The sequence below is a fragment of the Vigna radiata genome, chromosome 4 (genome assembly GCF_000741045.1).
Source record: "Vigna radiata var. radiata cultivar VC1973A chromosome 4, Vradiata_ver6, whole genome shotgun sequence".
NCBI classification, from domain to species: domain Eukaryota; kingdom Viridiplantae; phylum Streptophyta; class Magnoliopsida; order Fabales; family Fabaceae; genus Vigna; species Vigna radiata.
Genome location: NC_028354.1, coordinates 1699273 through 1723891, shown reverse-complemented (window position 1 = coordinate 1723891; position 24619 = coordinate 1699273). Strand labels below are relative to the sequence as shown.

Sequence of the window (24619 nt, the reverse complement as noted above, 5' to 3'; positions counted from 1 at the left end):
TNNAANNCCCCAAAACAAAAAACAAATTTGCAAACCCCTATTTTTGTCATTATAGGGTTTTTGAAAAAAAAAAGAAAGAGAAGTGAGAAAACAAAAATGTGGAGAAAAGAGAAGAAAAAATGAAGGGTGTTTTACCTGCTCCTTGAAGAATTTCAGTGAAGTGAGGGTGAGAGCACCGTCAAATGAGAGAAGTACCGTGAGAGTGATTTGTGAGAGTAGAGGTTACTTTTTTGGTATACATAATGAGTGAAGATAATATTTTATTTTTTAGGGTTTCATAAATAAAATAATAAATTAAAAAAGTAAAATTAGGTAGGTGGGTTGGTGGGCCAACCCGGCTTACCACGGGTTCAACCCGCATGAGCCGGGTCTAAATGAGCCGGGTTGAAATCTGACCCGCACATAAGTGGGTTGTATTTTTCAAACCCAACCCGGCCCGAACCCGTAGCGGGTCGGGTTGGCTCGCGGGTTGTGACCCATTTTGACGGCTCTAGGTCAAGGGTTACAACAATAACAAAAAATTATGAATATAAAAAACTTATTTATATGTTTTTTGTGTTTTTTTTTAATGACATTTGGATTATATTGTACTTTTTATTATTATTTTGAATTGTCTTTAACATAATTTTTTGGGAGTGAAAATTGTTTAAATTTAAATTATAGAAAGTTTGTATTTTTTTTATTTTAAAAAAATATAATTAAATGGGCTAGTGAGCCAACCCGTTTACCCACCAACCCGTGGTGGGTCGGGTCGGGTTCAAGTTTTTCTGGCTCGCTAATAAATGAGCCGGGTTGGGTTGGCTTACTAAGTGACCAACCTGTGGTGGGCCGGGCCGGGTCGAGTCGGGTTACCCGTTTTGACAGCTCTATATGGCTCATTAATGGACTCAAAATTTAAATTTGTGATATATTTTTTTAAATAACTTTGATTCAATTTTATTTTCGCTTTGAATATATTTTTTTCTTTTCAAATTACTTAATAAATATTTTCTTAATATATTTAATTTATTTATCTAATAAATTAAATATTTTATTCAAGTTATTTTAGTCAAACATGTCGGTGAGTTAAAAACATAATATAGTGTTAAAAATTATAGATATTATATGTAAAAAAAACACACACATGTATATAAACATTTTTCTAGAAATTTAGAATAAAAATTTATTAAGTAATTTGAAAAGAAAAAATATATTCAATAGCTAAAATAAGATTGAATCAAACTTATTTAAGAAAATATATCACAAGTTTAAATTTGAGTTATATAAATGCTCTATTAATTAGTCATGTAAATGTTTCATTAATGTAGAGAGAGAAAGAAAAAGATTGTTGAAAATAGTGGAGAGATGTAGAGTATTTGTGGAATAAAAGAAAATGGTGAGGAGATATAAAATATATTTAAAATAAATTAAAATAGTGAGAGTGCAGAACCCACTTAGGGAGGTGGAGGGAGCAAACACCCGCCGGTCTAATATCTGTTCTTCGGCTATTACTTCGTGCACCCCATCATTAATTTTAGTTCATTTCCTGCCCTTGTTTCTTTTATTTGAATAATATAACAGTGTGAGGTTTTGCTGCAACGGTGGTGGTGAATTCCTGTGGAGGTGGTGGGCATTTGCCTTTGTGAGGTACGCTATGGAAAAAATATTGAAAACTTAAATTATTTTCCGATTCTAAAATAATAACAATTAAACATGCATTTCCAAATTCAAAATGCATTTTAAAAAAATAGTACATTTTGAATGGTACAATTTTCAAATTTAGAAATATACATTATTTTTTAAAGGTTAAATCGTTTTATCTGTTTCTATTTTTGTAGTGAAATCGTAAATTAATCATCACATTTTTATTTGTCTTGATTTGGTTGGAAATTTTGATACATTTTTGTTAGTATTTCATTAACACAGTTAAAGAAGAAGTATCACATGTTAATTTGTTAATTTTTTTATTTTTTTAAATATTTTTTAACTATATTTATTTTTTTTTAAATAGCAAATTTGTCATGTATCAAATTAACGTGTCACCGCTTTATTTCAATTTGGTTCTTGTATTTTTATTTTTTCTCAATTTAATTCTAATACTTTTAAAATTAAATAATTTTGTCTTTTTCCAAATTGAAACCTTTTGGTACTCTTTGGTAAAGGGATAATGTGTGGAACGTGCTCTTAGAGAGGTTAGGTCAACTCTTAGAAGAAGATGACTAGAGGAGATCACATGGGATGCTTTAGTCTTGACTTAAAAGACTAATAGAATGAAATAATATTTTGACAACATTTTATTACTAATATCAAAGTGAAAATACAATGGTGGATACACCTCTATTTATAAGGTGTCTCCAATTTATAGAAACAAAACCTTAAAAACACAAACTTAACCTAACTTGGAAACCAATGTGAAAATCTTCTCCATTAGGAGAAGGACATGTGGTCACTACCTATGGAGATGACACCTTGCCACACTCACCAAAGGTGCGACATCCCACACTTGCTCACCAAGTTAGGTTAAAACTTTGACCACATGGGTCAACACACATTAAAGACGCCCAATTGGGTCAACATTGGGTGTTGACCTTTGTTGGCTCAAGTTGACCAAAAGTCCTACACTATTTGGTACAAAATATAAGGCTCAAAACTAAATCATAGACTACTTGGCCCATACTACAATGCTTAAAAGGAAATTCAATGCTACTTGACCCATAATACAAGGCCCAAATTATTCCTATTCTACTGTATGCTTCATGATGGCTCAAGAGAAAGTCTTTCGGCCCACCTTTCATAGATGATTTCAACTCTTCTTGAATGTTCTTGGCTATGGCTAGGGGGTATGTTATCAAACAAGGGATTATCGGTTGGCTCAATCCATTAGTTCATGCCCCAATAGAAACGGGTCACGTACTCATATGTGTCATGAGACACCTGGCCGTAACCTGCGACAACCAAGAGGGATTGAATGGGCTGCTCCCCTTCATTGACGGTGTTGACATCCAGCTTCGACGCCTTTGGAACCGGTGGCCTTATTTATATTTACTATGGCCACGCTACAAAAATAACAATCCAGAAGGCTTTAGCTCTTAGTCATAGGAGAAAATTAAAAAAAAAAAATATAATTAGGGGTGTCTTTATGTACTTTTAGATAGAAATGACATTGTGAATATTTGATGTGTTATATTTTTATTATAGTAGAACTTTTAAAGGAGAATTCAACATAATCCAAAATTGGTATAAATCAAATCAATGAAAATATAGTGTTTATTAGTGTATATATAATTAATCATTATTTTTTTTTTATCATATTTTGCAAAAAAAAAAAGTTTCAAACTTTATTCAAACCTCATTAATCTATTACTTGAATTGAAATTACAAAATATTTAAAAGAGAGTTGAGTACACTTTTAAAATTCTTTTGTGAGGTCATTCGAGAAAAAAACATATATAAAAAGAACAATACAATTGATTAATAAACTTTTGTAAATATAACTTTTGCAAAAATTTTGATAAAGGATAACTTTAAGTTGAAAAGTGTAAATGAGAAATAACAAGAATAATAAACATTAATTTAGTCACAGTAATTTGTATAAAGGGTAGATGAACCTTTAAATACAAGTAGATTTGCCTCTGTCAGTAATTTGTAAAACCTCTGAGTGGTTTCATTTGGATACTCTTCATCATGACTATCGTTTGCTTCTTGTTCGTCATGTCGACGAAGAGCATTATTGACCATTTCTTACATATAGCCAAATTGATCTATCTCAAATGTATGTACGAAAGTATTCGAACCTGATGCAAGCCGATTTTCAGGTGCATTAGAGGTCGAAGGAATTTCTTCACCATGAAATGTCCAAACCGTGTAATTAGGCAGGCATGAACCCTTTTTGGTATAGGTGAACTTTGATGTCTTCATCTTTCAAAATCCTTGTACATTCGCACTTGACGCATGGGCATCGAATCTGATGGCATACCCCTTGCCATGACCTAGCACATTCATGAAGAGTTGGAGACATCTATGGAAGATGGACCCATACTCTTTCTCTTAGGCCATCTAAAGCCATCATGAAGATTTAGTAGAGTTNGAATAATTTTGGGCCTTNTATTTTGGGCCAAGTAGTCTAGATTTTATTTGGGCTTTGTATTATGGGCCAAGTAGTCTAGATTTTATTTGGGCTTTGTATTGTGGGCCTAGTAGTATAGGATTTCAATTGGGCCTTGTGTTTTGGGCCAAGTAGAATAGGATTTTGACAAAACAAGTCAACAAAGGGCCAAGGCCCAAAGTTGACTATGCTTGGATGTCCAAAATGGGTTTGTTGACCAAGGGGTCAACATTTTGGCTAAGCTTGGAGGACAAGGGAGCAAGATTTCGTCCTAAGAGATGTGGAGGCTTCCCATTGGAGAGTTTTCCTCCTAGTTAGTGGCCATGTGTCACTCTAGGAATGGAGAGTTTTTCCATAGGTAGTGGCCACATGTCACTCTCTCATTTGAGAGGATTTTGGCCACTTGTCTCTCTCTTATTTGAGAGGATTTCTCCTTGCTCTCCAAGACAACCAAGGTGGCTCTTTTAGGTTAAAGTTGCAGCCCATTTTTGAGACACCTTAGCCTATAAATAGAGGTGTTCTCCATCATGTAATCACCTTTTGATTTAGAGTAAAGTTATGCTGTCATTTTTGTGTCATACTACTCTTTTAAGGTCACTCTAGGCTAGAGCAACCCAAGTGGCCTCCTCTAGCCACCTTCCTCCAAGAGTTGGCCCAACCTCTCTTAGAGAACCCTAAAACACTTCATCCTTCACCATTAAACACACCAAAACCGTGAGCCTTCCATCTTCATCCACCACCATTCCGCAAACCATCATCAAAACCATGAGCATCTTGAGTACATGGCTTGGTTGCTTCTAGATTTGGCCTGCCCTAGCTAGAGCATTAAAGGATTAATATTTATATCGTTGAGCCGTCTCCACAAACTCTTCAACTCCGATGACAAAAGATTCCTTCAAACCTCTCCTTCTGCTATAACAACGATTATACATCCATGCACGATGGTTGAGAAAATGGGCCATGTTCTGTGACAAGCCAAACAAAGTTAAACTTAGCGAAATCAACAACACTCCATGTAACATAAGTAATAAACCTATTACTACTTAAGTCGAACATGAAAGGCAACTTGAATACTACTATCATAAGCATACAATAAGTGTATGCAAAGAGAAGTCCTAAGTATTGAAATACCTTACATATCCTAAGGGCCTGTGTATTAAAGTTGGGGGAGACAACTTATTACTATTGAAGTTCTCTTTTGTAGAGTACTTCCAAATATTTTGTAGGTTCTAAGTGTTTATAGTACTTTTACCATTCTCATTGCATTGAGAATGTGTGTAGTACCATAGGATTTTAAATGACTACTTAACTTAATCAAGAAGTAGCCTAATAAATGAACATACAATATACAGAAACATACATATATATATACATCAACATACAATATCACAAACTTTAGAATATCTCAACATTCATGCCAATACAAAAGAGCAAGGTGGCAGCCAACCAAACAGTAACATGTACAGCAGTATAATAATGCAACATGGTTTTATAAAAAAGAAGACAATAGAAAAAATACAAGCATAAGTTGATACATTATGCATCATAACACCACAAAAAGGGCCTAAAATCAGCCCTTAAACTCATGGCTAGAACACAAGCTATGCTGGATAGCAATCACAACAGCAAATAAACCTCTAAAACAACGCGTTCCAGCAAAATATGACCACCAGGATAAAGCATTCACCAAGTTTCACCAAGTTCCAGCAAAAGAGACAATTCATACATGCTGAAATTACTCAAACTATGAAATTTATAAAACAAATTCAATACTATCCTCTTTAGTAGACTTTATTTGGTGGGCTGCAGGTTTGATAACAAATTTCTGCAAGGAAATAAAATTGCAAGATGTTCAGCCATGGTCTAAATGTCAAACAGAAGAAATGGAAAAATTGAACGCAAACAAAGAGCCAAAAGTTGGTGATTTGAGATTCAAAATTACACAACAGCAGCTCTAGATCAAAACTAACCACTACAACAACTTTGTTTGATGAATTGAGACATTTGGAAACTCAAATTTTACTCAAAACCGTATTGCTGCTCAAAATCCCCTTTCTACTTCCCAAAATTGACTCAAAATTGGAGGTTTTGGAAGTGATTTTGTGCCTAAGCCATTTTGACACTTTGCTAATCATTTCAACAGTTTTAATTCATCAAAACACATTTGTTTTGACTTTAATTAGGCACAAAACAAAACTGCAACTCAGATTCACTTTGCAAGTTCCAAAAATGGCTCAAATATGATGGTTTGACATACTAAATTGCATACAGGTCATTATAACATCATATGAATGGTTCTAACAGCTTTAATGCATCAATTTGCACTATTTTAAACTTCCAAACATCACAAAATCACAGCAGAACGAAAAATGACTTGTAATGACTCAATTTTACTACACTTTTTAAGGTTTAAAGTAGTGTCATTTTGAGTTTTAGGCAATTCTTTGCTTTTCACCACTTTCCTAGCCTCATTTAACTACTTTAGACTTGTTAGGATGTTAACATTACTTATAATTACTTTAGTTTAGGTGAATTGGCAATTTATCACCCTTTAAGTCAACTTTTTAGGTTCTAAATACTCAAACTTTGAGTTTGAGGTGATTCTTTGCTTTCAACAAGTTTCCTTACTTCAATCCACTAGTTTAGACTTGTTAGGATGTTAACATAACTTAAAATTAATGTACATTAGGTCTAATTGCCAATTTTTCACCTATTTAGTACACATTTTTAGGTTTTAAGGAGTCCAATTTTAAGTTTTAAGTACTTGATCCAATTTGACATCTTCCTTACATTATCTTTACGAGTTTAAACTTGTTAGGATATGAAGATTACAGATTCTTAGGCTACTTTAGGTCAATTTCGAAAATCTCACCTATTTAGTACGCTTTTTAGGTTCTAGGGTGGCATATTTTGAGTTGTAGGTTGTTTTTGTAGTGTGAGTTTCTAGTTACCATTGTTTTAGAATTTTAAACTTGTTAAGATAGTTTATTTGTAGTTTCTTAGGCTAGTTTAGTGCAGTTAGCAAAATTTGACCATTCTAGTGCATTCTAATTTAGTGCAGTTTGCACCGTGCTGTTTGAGTTGTGTGTGAGTCTAATTCGAGTTTAACACCACCTAGCTGCTGGTTTCCAGCTTGTTCTTGTGTAGTTACACATTCTAGAGTCACTTTTAACATTGCCTAGTCCATTGAATCTTATAAACTCAGTTTTGGTGGTGTGATGGAGTGTTTTTTTTTTTTTTTTTTTTTTGCATTTTTGGCCATAACAAAGTCAGATTTCGAATGCTAGCATTTCTTTGTTGTGTGACAGTTTGAGCAAGTCTAAAATGATGTTTAAAAGTTCCTAGCAGAGTACAATTACTCATATAATGGTCTAAGTGCATAATAGTATACTAAACCATCAATTTTGAGTCAAAATTGGGAAGTGCCAAGGTGTTTTTCAGTAACAGTTTGCATTTGAGCCAATTCAAAGTTGGAACAAGTTTAAAATCACCAAATCAAGTTGCTGCAGTGATTAGTTTTGAGCTACAGCCACTACTGTGATATTTCGTGTCTTAAACCACTAAATTGTAAGTCATTTTTGTGGAAAAAATGAACCAGACAACATCTTTATGTAATTGATCCAATTTTACATTTTTATTAGGTAGGTATAACTGTTCTAAACTTGTTAGGACAATTTCAGTTCCTACTTGGTGGGGGACAATTTAAGCATCCATTCAGTTAAGCATACAAAGAAGTGAGATGCCATAGAACAAAGTATAAGCTCTCTTTCAATCCATTTTCATTGCTCTCACTTTTTTTCTTTGTAATTGTAAAACATTGAGCAACTTGGTAGTCTCTAACTTGGACAACCATGGTTACAAAGTCTTGAAGGCCTTAACAACATAACAAGCTACCAATACTAGAGATATCCTTATCAAACCTATTGTGCAGTTTCTGTTGAGAAAAAATAAGGTTAGCCCCTTCGTGATTATTTGGATGTCCAAATTTCGTAATTAGATTATTACAGGTTAAAGTTTTTACTTTTTCTTTCATTTTTATGGTCCAAGGTTTAGCCCTACAATCCAATATCATTGTCTTTAATTGTATATACTTTAATTGTCATAAAACATGGTCATTATACACCTTAATTGCAACTTGATTTGACAACCATAATTTTGTAGTGATCATCAATCTTTTGTTACTTGTAGATACATTAAAATCCTTCGCAGAATCTTCTTGCAGCCCACATGTAAATTTACATGGAGGTAATCAAATTCAGTAAGAGCTACTGCTATATTATTTGTAACAATAAATGAAAGTGATGCACTTCTTTTGGGTATATACCCTTTATCAGAAGAAGTTACCATTAAGTTTAGCTACTCGTAACACACTTCATCTTGATTACTTGAGTTCTACTTGCTCAATATTCAAATATCGATTTTATATTCAATTTCTTACACTAGTATATTAATAATTTTAAGTATGAAAAACTTTATTTAAAATAAGGTTATAAAAGCTGGGCAGATTGATCACGTTAAAAGGGAAATATCTATTATGAGACTGGTGAAGCACCCAAATGTTATTGAGCTTTTTGAGGTCATGGCCACAAAGAGTAAGATTTACTTTGTTATGGAATATGCAAAAGGTGGGGAACTATTTAAGAAGGTGGCCAAAGGAAAGCTCAAAGAAGATGTTGCACACAAATATTTTAGGCAGCTAGTGAATGCAGTGGATTTTTGTCATAGTAAAGGTGTATGCCATAGAGATATAAAGCCAGAGAACATTCTGTTGGATGAAAATGATAATCTGAAGATCTCAGATTTCGGGTTAAGTGCCTGGCTGAATCCAAACACCAAGATGGTTTGTTGCACACAGCTTCTGGAACACTTGCCTACGTTGCTCCTGAGGTCATCAAAAGGAAAGGTTATGATGGTGCAAAAACTGATATTTGGTCATGTGGGGTAGTTTTGTTTGTCTTACTAGTAGGTTACATTCCTTTTGCGAGATCCTAATTTGATGGTGATGTATAGGAAGATAAGCAAGGCAGAGTTTACATGTCCTAGATGGTTCCCAAGAGGACTTCGGAGGCTATTGAGAAAGATGTTGGATCCAAATCCAAACACTAAGATTTCCATAGATGAGATTAAGCAATGTTCTTGGTTTAGGAAGTGGCCAAATGGTATACAGACAACACAAGATAGGGAAAATAGGAGTGTCTCTCCTTCAATTACAAATCATTTTGAACAATATGGTGATGAAAGTAATGGCCTACCAGCAAAAGCAAGGCAAGAGACAAGTTCACCTTGTTATCTATAATCTAAATACTTACAATTTGTTATGATTAGGTTATTTTCATTCAGGTATGATGTAGAATCTTAGTATTGAACTAGTTGTTTTGGTCTCACACACTTGGAAAAAAGGTGCAGGGAATTACATATCCAAAGGTGGCCACATGGGAAGCTGATGAGTATTCAAACCCTTACAAAGAACATGCAAGTAATGAGTCTTCAACTAACACTCATGGATTATGGTTTCTTCAATTTCCTTCCCTCTATCATTGTTGCATTAACAGTCTTTCTTGCCTACTTTACATTGGATAAGTCAAACCATGGGTTAGTTTCATTCATAGTTTCCCTTCCAGTTGAAGCTAGCTATCATTAGTCACACTCATTCTTTTTATTCATATTTACTTTAGAATCTAACTCTTCAGGACTATATATGCCAGTTACAAAGCATCATTTAAAATGTTCAATGCAATAATGTGAGCCATACAATTCTTTCTATCATACATTAAAACACCATTTAACTTAGTTATATACCAAGAAAGCTATGTACACCAAATATAATTTACTCACTTCATTATCATCACATCAACAACGAAACAGAGACCAAAGTATGAACTTTTCCTACTTCCAATCATAACAACAACATCTCATTAACTTTACAGTCCAATCAACATCAATATACTCATCTATGGAAGCTAACCCAATCATACAAACCACATAATAGACACTAACAATCGGACAATGTACTAACCGTTCTAAGAAGAAGAAGGCTTAATGGTTGAAGCCCCGCGACGCACGAACCCTATACCGCTGTCAATACACCAGCAAGCCCCTCGCCACGGTAGTCGCCTCCTCCACGAAGCCCTCCTGACACAGCAACAACCACAAGGTAATGCACTCCTTCGCCAAGTCGAAGCCCTACTCACACCGCGACACCACCCTCACACTCTGTGATAGCACCCCCTTACGCCGCCACACCACCGTCGTCACCAAACCCCTTAAAATAGCCTCTTTCACGACAGAGCAACACGTCAAGTGACCCACCTCCTTCCTCACCTACACTTTCCTTCCACGACAGACGGTGAATGGAGGAAGGTGAGAAAAAATTGAGAACAACGGCGGAACGAGGACTGGGAAAAAATGCTGAACGAGAGCGGAACGAGAGAACATAGTGCGGAAAAATCTGGGTTAGGGAAAGTTTGTCTTAGTGTGGTGAGTGTGGTGCGAAATTAGAATTGAGACTAAAATTGTGAGAGGGAAATCCTATTTATGATTTCATAGTCCATCCACATACCGACGGTCATATTCCTTCGGTAATGTGACATGACCATTTTCCGACGGCTCCTTTGGTCTTCGGTAATGATCTTTCGAAAATTCAGCCAATTATTGACGGCCCTAAGGCCTTCGGTAAAAGTCCATCGATAATTCGCCCATTTAGTGTAGTGTTATAGTTTGGTTTAATGTCTCAATAGGTCCTATTTTCGTCAAGAATCTGAAATAGGTCCTCTTCTTTTTTGGCATCTCAATTGGGTCCTTATCTTTGTAAAATTGAATCAAATAGGAACTTTCCCTCAAATTGATCAAATTACGTTAAAGATTTTGTCACCTGAAATGCTGACAGTGTAGTTTTAATACACGTGTCATTAAAAACGTGTGTTAATTCTATTTTTTTAAATTTTAAATTAAAAAATTAAGTAAACAGAATGAAAATTTAATTAAAGAAAGGGCAAAGTTGGGAATTCGTGTTCTACTTTGTGTTGAAAGCCCCATTCTCTCTGTAATTGTGAAATCAAAATGAAATTGGGGGAATTTGAGTGACGAGCAACAACGATTTTGTGGATGTATGTAGTTTACCTTGTCCAAATAACTGTGTAGTTCGTAAGTAGTAAATTGATGCCTTTAGAATAACTAGTTTATTTTAGAAGTTGGTTATGAGCTTAACAGAGAAGTGATTAGGGAGCTTAGCTAGGTTTCAATTCCAGATCTGGTAGCGGAGCGGATGAAGCAAACCGTTGAATCAGCGCAGGTGGAGTCATAGAGATCTATCCTGATGCCGTTTCTGATGAAGACGTACCATCTCGTGGATTATCCCTCTATGAATGACCTAATTTCCTGGAACGAAGATTGCACGAGTTTCATCGTTTGGCGGCTTGTAGAATTCGCACGTGATTTGCTACCGATGTACTTCAAACACAACAACTTTTCCAATTTTGTCCTTCAGCTAAACACCTATGTAACTACTCCTCCCGAGCTTGCTTTATTCTTCTCTATTAGCAAATATTTTAAGATAAATTATCTATGTTTGTGTGTTGTTATGTGTAGGGATTTCAGAAGGTTGTCCCTGATAGTTGGGAATTCGTTAACTATTGTTTTCTGTGAGGTGAGAGAACTCTGCTTCGGGACATACAACACCAAAAAATTTTGTGGATGAGTGACGAGCCCTAAACCTCAAATTTCCCCAATTTCATTTCGATATCGCAATTAGAATGAGGCTTTCAAGAGAAAGTAGAATATGAATTCCCAACTTTTCCCTTTCTTTAATTAAATTTCTACTCTATTTACTTAATCTTTTAATTCAAAATTTAAAATAATAGAATTGAAACACGTTTTTAATGATACGTATGTTAAAACTATAATGCCAACATGCCAGGTGACATAATCCTTAATGTCGTTTGATCAATTTGACGGAAAGCTCCTATGTGATTCAATTTTACAAAAATAAGGACCTAATTGAGACTCCAAAAAAAAAGAAGTCATGTTTGAAATTTTAGACGAAAATAGGGACCTGTTGAGACATTAAACCTTATAATTTTATTGAAAAATCAATCCATAGTGAATTCAATTAAAAATTAACATTTGAAAGCGCTATTTGAAGAAAATAGTCTTTAAACAAACCACAAAATTAATCTCAAATTCAACCTTATAATAAAATTTAAGTCAAACAAAACAAATGCAAAACACAGTCACATTGATAATTTCATTGAAAAATACAACCACAATCATGCATTATGATTTTTATTGAAAAATCAATCCACATTGAATTTAATTGGCTCTTAAAAATGTTTTTATCAAGATTAACATTCTTAGTTCTTGATTTAATTAAGATCTAATTATTGTCATAAAGGAAAAAAAATAAATCGAGATGGTAAAATAAATTTAGAATTATTTAAATAATTTAAAACAAGAACATATGTGAGGATGAAATAAATACCCATGCTTGATTAACAAAAATATTTTCCATCAAAATAAAACAAGTTTAAAAAGTAGTTGTAGGTATAAATTTGCTTGTTATTCCTATACGTTGACTCTTGTGTATATTTTTATAGGTGATCTAAGAATTTTTTATATGAATTTCTTAACCCTTTGAGCAAGAGACTCATTAGATAACTTTAATGATATATATGATACAAGCAACTTATTTTTATGTTTTTAAAACGGTTGTTTTTGAGGACATGCCATACTAGAAATACCTTTATGTTGTTGAGATATAAAGCAACCGATTAAGCTATGATGAAAATAAAACACATGAAAATGAGAGGGAGAGAAACACATGAGGTATACAAAATGGTTAACAATATACTATTTTTAAACTCAAAGTTGATTATATTTAAATAATTCTAAAATGTAACATTTAAAATCGTATATATTCAATATTAACACAAACATTGTTTTAATACAAAGGTTTATCAATTCCATATAATTCATAATGTCATCTTCAATTAAAGATTTTGGTTTTATGGTTATTGAAAAGAGAAAGTTTTAAAGAGGAGAAAAAACCCTTAAAGCATATGAATTCAAAAAAGAAAGTTAAAGAGATACATAGTAAAATAATTAATCTTGTTTATTGTCATTTGCTATTAATGATGTTAGACTTGTGTTACAAATGTGTATTTAAAGTCTCGAGACAAAGAATTTTATCAAATTATAAGAAGTAGAACAACTTTATCTTAAGTTTTATAGAATAATTCTTATAAAATCTCTTTTTCATATTTGAGAACAAACCTTCACATATTTTAAGATTACTAAGATCAATGATCACTTGACCATCAATCTTTTCCTTCTCTAATAATCTATATACTATAACATGGTAGACATCATATCCAAAGATGTTATGAGATGCTATTGCCAAAATGGATAAGTGAATCTTTGTCATGTAATTTATCACTAGTGTTTATATCTTCCAAATAACAAATAACAAATAGAAATAAAATTATTAAAAATTATTACAAGTTCAAAACTAGGTACTTTTTTATTATTTAACAAATAGTAAAATATTTTTTGATTATAAATTATCGTATACAATAAATTCATGAAATTCTATAATAATTATTTCAACATATATTTTTATTAGAAGTGGATAGTCATTACATTGGTAACACTTTTTACTCTTAACTTATAAATATTGAAAGTATTTAGACAAAATAATTAATAAATTGATTTTAAAAAATAAAAATTCTCAATTAACTCATAAAATCAGTGGTTCTTTTTTATGAAAAAGAAACTAAGAATTGGAAACGTATCGAGGACTCTGGGCGAAAAAATGGGCCGGTCCGGGCGAGGACCCGATTTGTGACATTCAAGAATAAATTTCGGCCCATTTCGGCCCATTTTGAAATGCGGTTGCAAGTCTGGAGGAGCGTGAGGAGGAGCAAGGTTGAAGAGTGTTCCCGAAATCGCAATATCTTAAATTCTATCTGCAACCACAAACCTTCTTGTTCGTAGTTGATCTCAAAAAATGGCGACGAAACTTCATATATTCACAGGATTGACCCCCGCGCCGTTTCAATCTTCTTCCTCCTCCTCCTCCACTCTCTGCGTAGTGAAGAAGCCTCTCACTACTTCATTTTTCGGCGCTGGAGGAGGTACTCTCACTATTCCCGTTACTCGCTGCTCGCAATATTTAATTTTCGTTTAGTTTGTTTAAACGCTACGGTTTAACACGCGATTCGTTTAATTAGCCATGTTTCTAACTTCTGATCGTTGTAGTGGAAGCTCTGAAACTGAGCGCGATGAGGATTCCGAAGCCTGTGCGTGGTGGCGGTGCTCTCGGAGCTCGCATGAACCTCTTTGATAGGTTCGCCAGAGTTGTGAAGGTGAAAAAAAGCACCGAAACGACAGTCGTTTAGGTTTTCGTGGTTTAGCTTTAATATTCTCATTGTCGTTGTCGTTATGGTTAGATTTTGTCATCTTAGTAATGCAGTCATACGCAAACGCTATCATAAGTTCGTTCGAAGATCCGGAGAAAATATTGGAGCAAGCTGTGCTGGAAATGAACGACGACTTGACGAAAATGCGTCAAGCTACTGCGCAAGTTAGTTACAATTGATCATTAACTGTTTGTTTTGATTTTTATTTTTTAAATTTGTTGTGTGTGTTACTTTCTTGTTTTATTTTTCGAATAAGTTATAATTGCTTTACTTGTCTGAGTTTTTATGATTGTACACGAGCTATTTAGCAGTAAACCGACTTCAAAAGGGATTGCTAGTTTTCCCTGTTTATGCTATCTCTTATTCAACTTTATTTTATTGAATCCTTTTGTTTTTCTATTTCTTGAGGTATTGGCATCGCAAAAGCGGTTGGAAAATAAATACAAGGCGGCACAACAAGCTTCTGAGGAGTGGTAATGTATGAAAGATTTATTATCTTAATTTGCTAATGATGTGTGGTATATAAACATGTCTTTGTGCTTTTTATGTGTTGCAGGTATCGTAAAGCACAACTCGCTCTTCAGAAAGGTGAAGAAGATCTTGCTCGTGAAGCACTTAAGAGGCGTAAATCTTATGCGGTAAATTCTCAATTTGTTGAAGATTTTTTGCTAATTTTTGTGTGATGTTTAGAAAGATATTCCTTTCAAATGTTTAATAGCACTTTGTCCTCCTCTCATTGCTTAATTATTTTTCCGTTCCTACAAGCAAATGTAAAAGCTTGACTGAAACAAATTTATAGGTCTATGAAATGGACCATTGCCAACTGTTTTAATGTATTTTGGTCAGCTGAAGTTGTTGGAATGTTTAGATGACGACTTGACAGACTACACAATACTTGACCTTTGAAAATGCTTTCATGGATGCATTTTGTCTCATGTTAGATAGTATTGATGAAATACAAATGTCGATGTCAGTATTGTAGATTAAAAAGTTTGGATTTGCCAAAGTTTTAACTTTTATAGGACACTGCATCTTGAACATAGTGCCTTATTATACATATTGTGTAATGGAAAGCTCATTATGCTTTTAATATGTTGCAGGATAATGCTAGTTCTTTGAAAGGTCAACTTGACCAACAAAAGACTGTTGTTGAGAATCTTGTCTCTAATACACGGGTAAGCTAAGTTATTCTCAATATGTTAAAACACCAGTCTGTTGTGTTTACTTATGTGTTAGAGTGTTCGGAAACAATCATTTTGAAGCACTGGGTTGAAATGAAAACCTAAGTCAAAGATCAACAAAGCTTATGATTTTGGATTAGTTTGATTCTTGATCAGGATATGACTGTATATTCCTAAAACCTTGTTAAATTATAGTTGTATATGTGGTTTTTAGAACGAGTAAACGTGTTGCTTGAGTTCATTTTATAAATTTTTCTTAGTCATATTTTTTGATCACTAGGATCTATACTTTTATTTGTTCTAAATTACATAGGCACGATTGGTTATTTTTTAATGTCCTAGATTTTCTCTTGGGTTTGGACTTTGGTAGTAGTAGAAACTGGGAAATTTCAATCTTTAAAGTTTGGGTCTTCATTTTCCATCATGGTAGGATAAATTATTGGACATCATTTTAAACACTATAATGTTTTTTTAGATGAATGATTACTTTAATGGATTAACGTAGAAAATTGGTATGCCCTTAGTTGTAGACTGACTGTGTAGAAAGATAAATCATATTGTACCTGTGGTATGTTATGAAGGAACTGTAGACCCTCCACCAGGTTTTGTTAGCATTCCACTTTACCTGCTATCGTGACCTTCTTCATCAGCATGTCACACTAAAGTCCTATGTCAAAAGTTTCTTTCTTCCTTGCTTGAATTTACCCCAAGGAATCGGTAGGCCATGGTTTCCACTCCTTGTGCTGTTCAGATCGTAAAGGCATTAATTTACCCCTATTACCTTTCACATTAATTGCAAAGCTTTCGACCTGAAAAATACATAACACTAAATAAGACTTGTGTAAAATTGATCAGAAAGTGATATCCTCCTGTAGCTTCTGCTGAGCCTGTCTTTTCTTTAGCTATGAATGTGAAATTATCTTGAGAATTAACAGGATAAAGGAAGTGGCAAAAAGAATTTAGCAAAACTATTTTCTGGCTCTAGGCTAAAACCTCGAATGTACCAATGCCCCTATAATGTTAATGAGGAGCATGCAGTTTAAAAATTGAGATTGAAATTTTTCTTGCTGGATGTGGACACAAACAATTCCTTTGACACCTTCATTGTAAGAATTGCCTCCTTCTGGAAATGATTGGAATCCGTGTAGCAATTTTAATTTAATACTCTAATGCTGGAATTTTTATTATACATAACATTTATCTATGACAGCTATGAGCTATAATTTTTTTTTTTATTTTGTAGCTTTTGGAGAGTAAGATACAGGAGGCAAGGTCGAAGAAGGATACCCTGAAAGCAAGAGCTCAATCAGCAAAGTTTGTCTTTTAATTCTTTTACCCATTGACTTCCGTGTTATTAAAGTCTTCTCTGGGTATTTTAGTGATGGTTGTTGGTTGATGTTTGTCAGGACTGCAACCAAGGTGAGTGAGATGCTGGGAAATGTCAATACTAGTAGTGCTCTTTCAGCCTTTGAAAAGATGGAAGAGAAAGGTTAGAAAATTTTATGCATGTACTTTTTTGTTGAATTGTGGCTTATACTTAATGAGTAACTTTCACCATATACAAACATAATTTCATTGCCAAGCCACTGAGTTATTTTGAGGTTCTATGCTTCCTATCCAGCTCACTTTCCTTTTTCTTTTTTTTGAAACTGATAACCTATTGTTATATTGATAAACTATAGAATCCAGGAAATAATCTGACATGTTGAAGCTTCTAGTGATTCACAGACTTTTTTTTAATGTATTTTGATTTTGACAAATGACAAGGGCAATAATCATGATACATTATGATTAAGCCCAACCTATTCTTTGTGATTTATGCACATTTTGACCTTATGCATGCTCATTATTAATTATCTTAATAAATGTAATAGTATTCAAAATCTATAATAACGAGTAAAATTATAATGAAACACGGCATTTGGTAGCATGATATAACATGCTTAAAATCGCCTATTCTATGGAATAAAGTGAGTATTTGCATGAGTTATTTATATAATCTTTTATGTGCTCTCACTATTGTGCATGAAATTGTTTTTCTTTGTAATTATTTTCTATTATCTTGGTAGTGATGGCAATGGAGTCCCAAGCTGAAGCTCTTGGCCAGTTGACAACTGACGATCTTGAAGGAAAGGTAGTAATTGTTTGTATGCCATGTAACTTATGTTTATGTGTGCATTATATGTTGTTCATGGAAATGAACGAACTAACAGGGGGGAACTAGATTTTATTTTTTTTAATTTTAATTTTACTTTTAGGAAACATAAATGTCCAAATAATGGAAACGAAATCTTCTGAACTATTATGATCATAGCTAGATTCACTATAGTTATGTAATCTATTAAAAAATAATGTAGTTTTCTTTGTGGATTTCACTTACTGTTTGAAAATGTAAAAACCATTTCCTCGGAAGCTATTTATTAAGGAAATAAACTGAGCCCATTAATTGTGCAGCAGAAATACAGAATCTTCTTTCTGTAAATCTTTTTCTTTGTTAGATAATTTGATTTAGCTCAGAACCACAAAACCAATGGAACAAGCATAAGTTTCAAATATATTTTGGGGTTTGTTGTACAAATCCCTTGGTTTCGTCCGATAATTTTATCATGCATTAGACTTGGGGGAGCTTGGGTTGACAGACCGTAAAGTGTTTTGTTTTTTTCTTTTCTTTTTATATAAGGGTTGACGTGTTTGATATCACCCTTAAAGAAAGAGATCCCAACAAGGTTGACACCCCTAGGTTCCCCTATCATTTGTAGCACATCAAGGATTTACTTAAGAGAGAAAAAGACAAGGCAGAGACTGTAAAACTTATTGCTTCATTACATTATGAGAAAATTGCACTTATCTCCATTGAGTATTTTATAGTGCGTTAGAGTTGGGGAGTTTGGAGTGACAGATTGTAAAATGCATTCCTTCTTACGTACATTACATAATGTGGAAATTTTACTTACCTTATATAAGGTACATTCACATCCTTTTTAGTTCCAAAATAGACACTCATCTCTTTTATGTTTTTAATAAAATGACACCTTACAATCTCTAGTTTTTAGACAGACATTAACCTCCCTCATATTTTTACTATATGATACTCACTTCCGTTATGTTTTTTATAAAGGAATACTCAACTCCCTTTATTTTGTTTTTGTAACAATTTTTTAAAGTATTTATTTTTTTGTTTATGAAGTGCTTTTATTTTTATGTTTTAAAATTTAATTTTTAATTTTCATATTTTTTGTTGAAGTTTTTGTTAATATGATATTTTAAAATAAAATAAGGGAAGTGTTATAGTTTTTATGTTAAAATATAAGGGAGATGAATGTTATTTATTAAACGCATAAGAGGTGAATATTTATTTAAAAACTAGAGATGTGAATGCTATTATTTTAAAACTATTGAGGAATGTCAATTTTAAAACTAGAATATATAAGAGTGTCATTCAATATAGAAACCTTAAGGGAGGCAAGGTCAATTTCCCCATCATGATTGATTGTGAAATTCCTGGATTTCATTCTTCTGCAGCGATTAATTATTGATTTTTGCAGTTTGCATTGCTCGAGAGCTCATCAGTTGATGACGATCTCGCAAATTTGAAGAAAGAATTATCTGGTGGTTCAAAGGTAAGCTTCAAATGTGAAATAGCTTCTGTTTGGGCCACGAGAATTTAATTTTGTCTTGCAAGTTTTCGCTGTTTTGTGACTAGGAGTTAAACCTGGGAAAGGCAAGGGATTTCTTTTTTCTTTTTCGTAACGCATTCCGTCTTACTAAAGTAAAATTAGACGGAGAGGAAGTTTTGTGCGATACTACCTAGGTGCTATTTATAAAATTTTTCATTAAATTGTTTGCCTGTTTGCTTCAAGCAGAAAGGTGACCTTCCTCCTGGAAGAAGTGGCACCACTAGCACCAACCCATTTCGAGACTCTGAGATTGAGTTGGAACTTGATCAATTGAGGCAAAGAGCAAAGGAATTTTGAAGCATGGAATATATTTTTTTTGTTTCTTCAAATTTAGCTTGAATTTAGTTTCAGTACTTTTAGTGTCAACGTTGTACAGCTAAAAGGCCAATCACGATATTGTTGACTACTGGCCAAAAGTTGGTTGGAAAATTGAACAGATTAACTGCATACTCATGAAGCTCATGTTTTGAACACTCGTAAGTGTGATGACGTTGGAATATACATATGATTAACAGTCTTTTATTTTTTTTCTTTTTTTTATCTCTATTAAAATGCATGATGTTTGCACAAAAGCTCTATACTCTTTCAATTGCTATTGTTGATAATCTTCATCATGAGAAGAGCAATGCTATTTCAAATCTCGTATCTTGTCCAGAACCGCAAGGTTAGAGGCACCACCATGTTCATAACTCGGTGCATCTCCTTTGACATTTTTGTTAAGTGGTTGGGTATAGTAATAGTATTTTGTTTTGGCATGCATTTTTCCATCAAAATGTTTAATGTCTGCTGCCCGCTGCGCTTATTTTTGTATTTTTTTTCACGTGTATAGCTGTAAAATAGCATGAAGCAATGACACTGATAGTGTTTAGCTGACGAAACTGTGGCCAATTCCTACTTTATGGAGGCAAACTTAGTGCATGACGACAAATTTCCAGGGTTGTAATTATTTAAGCTCTCATTTTTTAGCATTGTGTGTTTGAGAAATACTACGTGCAAAGGTTTCTGAATAAAGTATATACTACGAAGGTTATGTTGAACTATGTTTAACTTAATTGTTGGGGGACTAATAGAAAGTTATATCATTTCATTTAACCATTAATAATTATACTAAATTTGTTAAATTAAAGTATTGAATACTCTTGATGCTAAATGAAATCAGGAAAAAAAATCAAGTGTCTACAAACTGATAATGATATGGAGTTTTTTCTTTTAGGAGTTTAATTATTTTTGTGGAGACAAAATTGGGAAACAATTGATTGTTCGTCATGTGTTATGACAAAATAAAGTTGCAGACAGATGCAAAAATCTTTTTTAGAGAGCAAGACATACGTTGTCACATTTTGGGTTAGATAATTGATATTGAGGTGAAGCAATTACCACTCCATGTTCCTTTCCACAACTATCAAATTCAAGACTCCATTGATATGTGATCTAACAAATGCTGGTTACACAATGCGAAGGTGTTTGGATGTTCAGCTTACGTGAACATGAACCCAGATCAAATAAGCAATTGTTTGAGTTGAGTTAAAAATAAGTTAATTAGATCTAATTTATTTTGTGGTGAGTTAAAAATTTTGTAATTTGACTTAACTATGGGTAAGTGGATTATATATTTATTATATTAGAACCAAAATGTATTGACTAGACTCATCAATTTATAAGAGTACAAATTTATAAGAGTACAATAAATGTGTTCATCTATTTTACCAAGTATTATTACAAAAGATAGAAGTTATATCAAAATGTAAACTTATATAATTTGACAAACAACTAAATTAAGCATTCAAATCACTAAAACATTATTGAATAACATTATATCATTTAAAAAGATTAAATTGTGAACTTACATAATTATAAGTAGTAAACAATTAATTGTAATAAAAAAATGACAAAAAGTTGTTATTGGTGGGTTCCATATCAACTTACTTCCAACTCGTTTTTAAAGTGTAAGTTAAGTAAATTAGGTTCAACTTGACTAACAATTAAAGCATTTGTATTAATTTCTATTCGAGCTCAAATTCACGGTGAATTAGGTTGGTTAATGGGTTTGAATTCATTATGAAATCTTTAGTTGCGTCTAAAACCTAAGGAAACTCCTAGAGAAGAGTTTAGTAGACCAAAAGTATATAAAAATTCCACACCTAACCATTTAGTGCAACAAGAACAATATAATCTTCAAACCTCTGTTTGTTGGGTTAAAAGGCAACGAGGTAGCTAAAGAGATAAGGGTTTGAGGATACCCTTGCCTTTGTCTTGGTGACAACAATAGAGGTGGATGGCTATTTTCATGATGCAATTGCTTGTGTTAAAGTTAAAACGTGAGTAGTTGCTATGCGTGAAAAGGTAGAGTATTTGGATGTAGACATGCTGGTTGCAAGTGAATTTTGATGAAGATATTTATTTAGGATCGTCTACTTGAAACACATCATGTTCAAAGCTCATTTGGTAGTGAGGAGCTATAATTAGGAGGAAGGAGACGAATCACAATGATACTTTTTATCCAATGTCAAGCACAGATCCATTAGTTTTTAACAATACCAAACGACATCGTAATTTTTTTTTTAATTTTTTATATTAATTAAAACCAACCAAATTTATAAATTAAGATAAAATTATACATGTGCAGAAAAATATATTTTGCCATTATTAAATTTATCGCTTGAGTCCTTTAATCACAACTTACCCTTTCTTAAGCATCATTTCCCAAGAGAAAAGATAATGAACAAAATTTTGACTTAAACTATGTTGCTTCTGGTAATTACTTAGTCGTTTAAGAAACACCACTCAAGCAAAATTTGTTCATATAGTTGCCATGATGGTAAAAGAATTGGAGATGTTATAATAGTTCAAAGACATGAACCTTAGAGTGTAACTAATGAGTTTTTTATGTTATGGTTAAAAAAAGGCAATTGGTAGATCACAAGTTCAGGGTACAAATGGAACATAGGAGTCAAGAATTTTTTTTGTAAGAGTTGGTGGAACCTTGAAGTTTAAAGGAAATGTTTGCGTGCCCAATGATAAAGAATTGTAAAATATATATGATTTTAGGTGAAGGACTATACAATCCTTTGAAGATCTTTTGCAGGTTTGTATACTTTACCATATTGGAGGTTGGGAAAACTTTTACTTTGTAGAATTTACTTATAGTAACAGTTTCCATACAAGTGTATGAATGATATCCTTTGAAACTTTGTATTGTTGAAAGTGGAGAATCCTTGTGTTTGTATCAATATGGAGAAAGCATATTACTAGGACCAAATATCCTAAAAACACTATTGATAAAGATGAAAAGACAAGATGAAATTACCTTTAGAAAGATAAGATTCATATGTAGATCAAAGGAGATGACAATTGGAGTTTGAAACTTAAGATCACATGTTCTTAGAGTTACTCCCACTACAAGGTAGGAAGAGCTTGAAAGAAATCTACATAATGTATTTCATGTTTTTGCAACTAAGGAAAGGCATGGCATATCCCGATCATGTCATTGAACAAGGTAAGATAGAGTTAAAGAAGTACATATCCTACAAATTTAGTCTCATGAAAATAGTAGGCACAAAAGTTAAACAACTAAGAGGTAGAGATTTGAACTAGGTAAAACTAGGAGCAGATAGAATACAACATGAGAATTTAATGAGACTTTTATCCTCATTTATTTGTGTTTAATACATTTTTTAGGTTGAAAGAATGTGAGAACCGATAATAGTTTATGTTTATATAAATAAATAGTTTATTATTTTTTCTTATTTATTTATTTATTTTTATAAAGTTGCTTTTAATTTAAAAGCGGAATAATAAATTTATCAAAATTAATTATTTAAGAAAATATAAATATTTTAAAAAGAGGAATAAATTTTTAAAAGTTGAATAAAGTTGGCAATTGGATATTTTTATTGTACTAAAATTTAAAAGACTTTTAAATTAGTATAATTACACATCAACGACAATTACGATGAAGAATATCAATAAAACATATATTTCCTTATTAAATGGGGGCTGAATAGATGTATATCAAAATCCTTTTAGAAATTATGAGAAGAGGTTAGAGGGAAATAGGCAAAGGAGTAGGCATTGATCAAGAAAGAAGTTGCACCGAATTAGAGTTCAAATACTGGAAACGTAATAAGGGAAGTCCAGAGTTTTTTTTTTTTTTTTCTTAGGAAAATCTTTCATGGAATTTATTATTTTTTTCAAAGAAGTTTTTTATGAAGTTTATTAAAATTGTAAGAGAATTTTTTTCTCTTGTGCAGTTTATTATTATTTTAAAGTATTTTTTATACATTAAATTATATATATGGTTTAGTTTATTAGGATTTGATTTTCGTAGGATTTAGTTGTTATTAGGCATGCACTAGTGTAAAAACACTGTTTAACGTCATTCAGAAGATGTAGGTTTGCTGATAACCCGACGTATATGAGTGGATGGTGGCATTATCGTAAATAGTTTGGTAAACTAGACGTCGGTTTTATGGTAAGGCGATGTCTATGATATTGTAGACGTCCCCACTGCCGCAAAACGATGTCTAATGGCCTGAGGTAGGCGAGAAGACAGTCCAGTGACGTCGGTGTTAACGGGGACCGACGTCTACTAGGCTGCAATTAATGCTCTTCACCTAATTCACAGGCGCTTAGACGTCACGTAGTCAAAAGGCGACGTCTAAGGCCTACCTGGAAGGCGAGAAGACAACAAATTCTTCAATTTAGACATCGGTATTGAGGGGAAGCGACGTCTATGTGCCTGTAATTAATTATATTCACCAAACTCGAGGGCCTTAGACGTCGGTTAGAAGGGCACCGAAGTCTACGTTATTATAGACGTCGGCACCCCATCACAACTCTCGTGAACAACCATGACAAGAAATCAAACGTCAATCGGTTCAGCTTCCTAGATGTCGACTCCCCTCGAAACTGACGTCTAATGGGTATTCAAAAAGTCAGTTTAAATGTTAACTTGGACGTCATATTAGTGGGATAACCGACGTCTAGGTGATTGTAGACGTCGCTTTCTGGAGAAACCGACGCCCAATTTCATTTCAAATAAACCACAAACTCTTCGCGGCATTCAGTTTCTGATATCGTCTTCCTCTTCTCCTTTTTCTCTTGTGGCACCTTTTCTTTTTCTCGCTTGCGACACCTCTTCTTTTTCTCTCTTGCGGCATTCTATTGTTGTTTCTGATATCTTTATCGTTTTCCTCCTCTCCTTTTTCTCTCTTGTGGCATTGCATCCTAGGTGCGTGGTTTTTTTTTTATGCTTACCGTTTAAAC

At 33.2% G+C, this 24619-nt stretch overlaps 1 protein-coding gene and 1 pseudogene across 3 annotated transcripts; both read left to right on the top strand.

The window, feature by feature from the left end:
• Positions 1-8323: 8323 nt before the first annotated feature.
• On the top strand, positions 8324-9380 carry LOC106758234 (annotated as a pseudogene).
• A 4584-nt stretch (positions 9381-13964) lies between these two features.
• LOC106759591 (membrane-associated 30 kDa protein, chloroplastic) lies at positions 13965-19883 on the top strand. Of its 3 annotated transcripts, XM_014642838.2 has the most exons (11): positions 13965-14211; positions 14336-14442; positions 14550-14660; positions 14905-14969; positions 15053-15134; positions 15597-15671; positions 16921-16991; positions 17084-17166; positions 17747-17811; positions 19223-19297; positions 19541-19883. In XM_014642838.2, the coding sequence occupies exons 1-11, from the start codon at positions 14085-14087 to the stop codon at positions 19649-19651; spliced, it is 972 nt and encodes a 323-aa protein (XP_014498324.1). In that variant the 5' UTR covers positions 13965-14084; the 3' UTR covers positions 19652-19883. The 3 variants fall into 3 exon arrangements, with proteins under 3 accessions (XP_014498324.1, XP_014498325.1, XP_022635288.1); XM_014642839.2 differs by lacking the exon at positions 13965-14211 and having other exon boundaries at positions 14542-14660; XM_022779567.1 differs by lacking the exon at positions 13965-14211 and having other exon boundaries at positions 14527-14660.
• The last annotated feature ends 4736 nt before the right edge of the window (positions 19884-24619 follow it).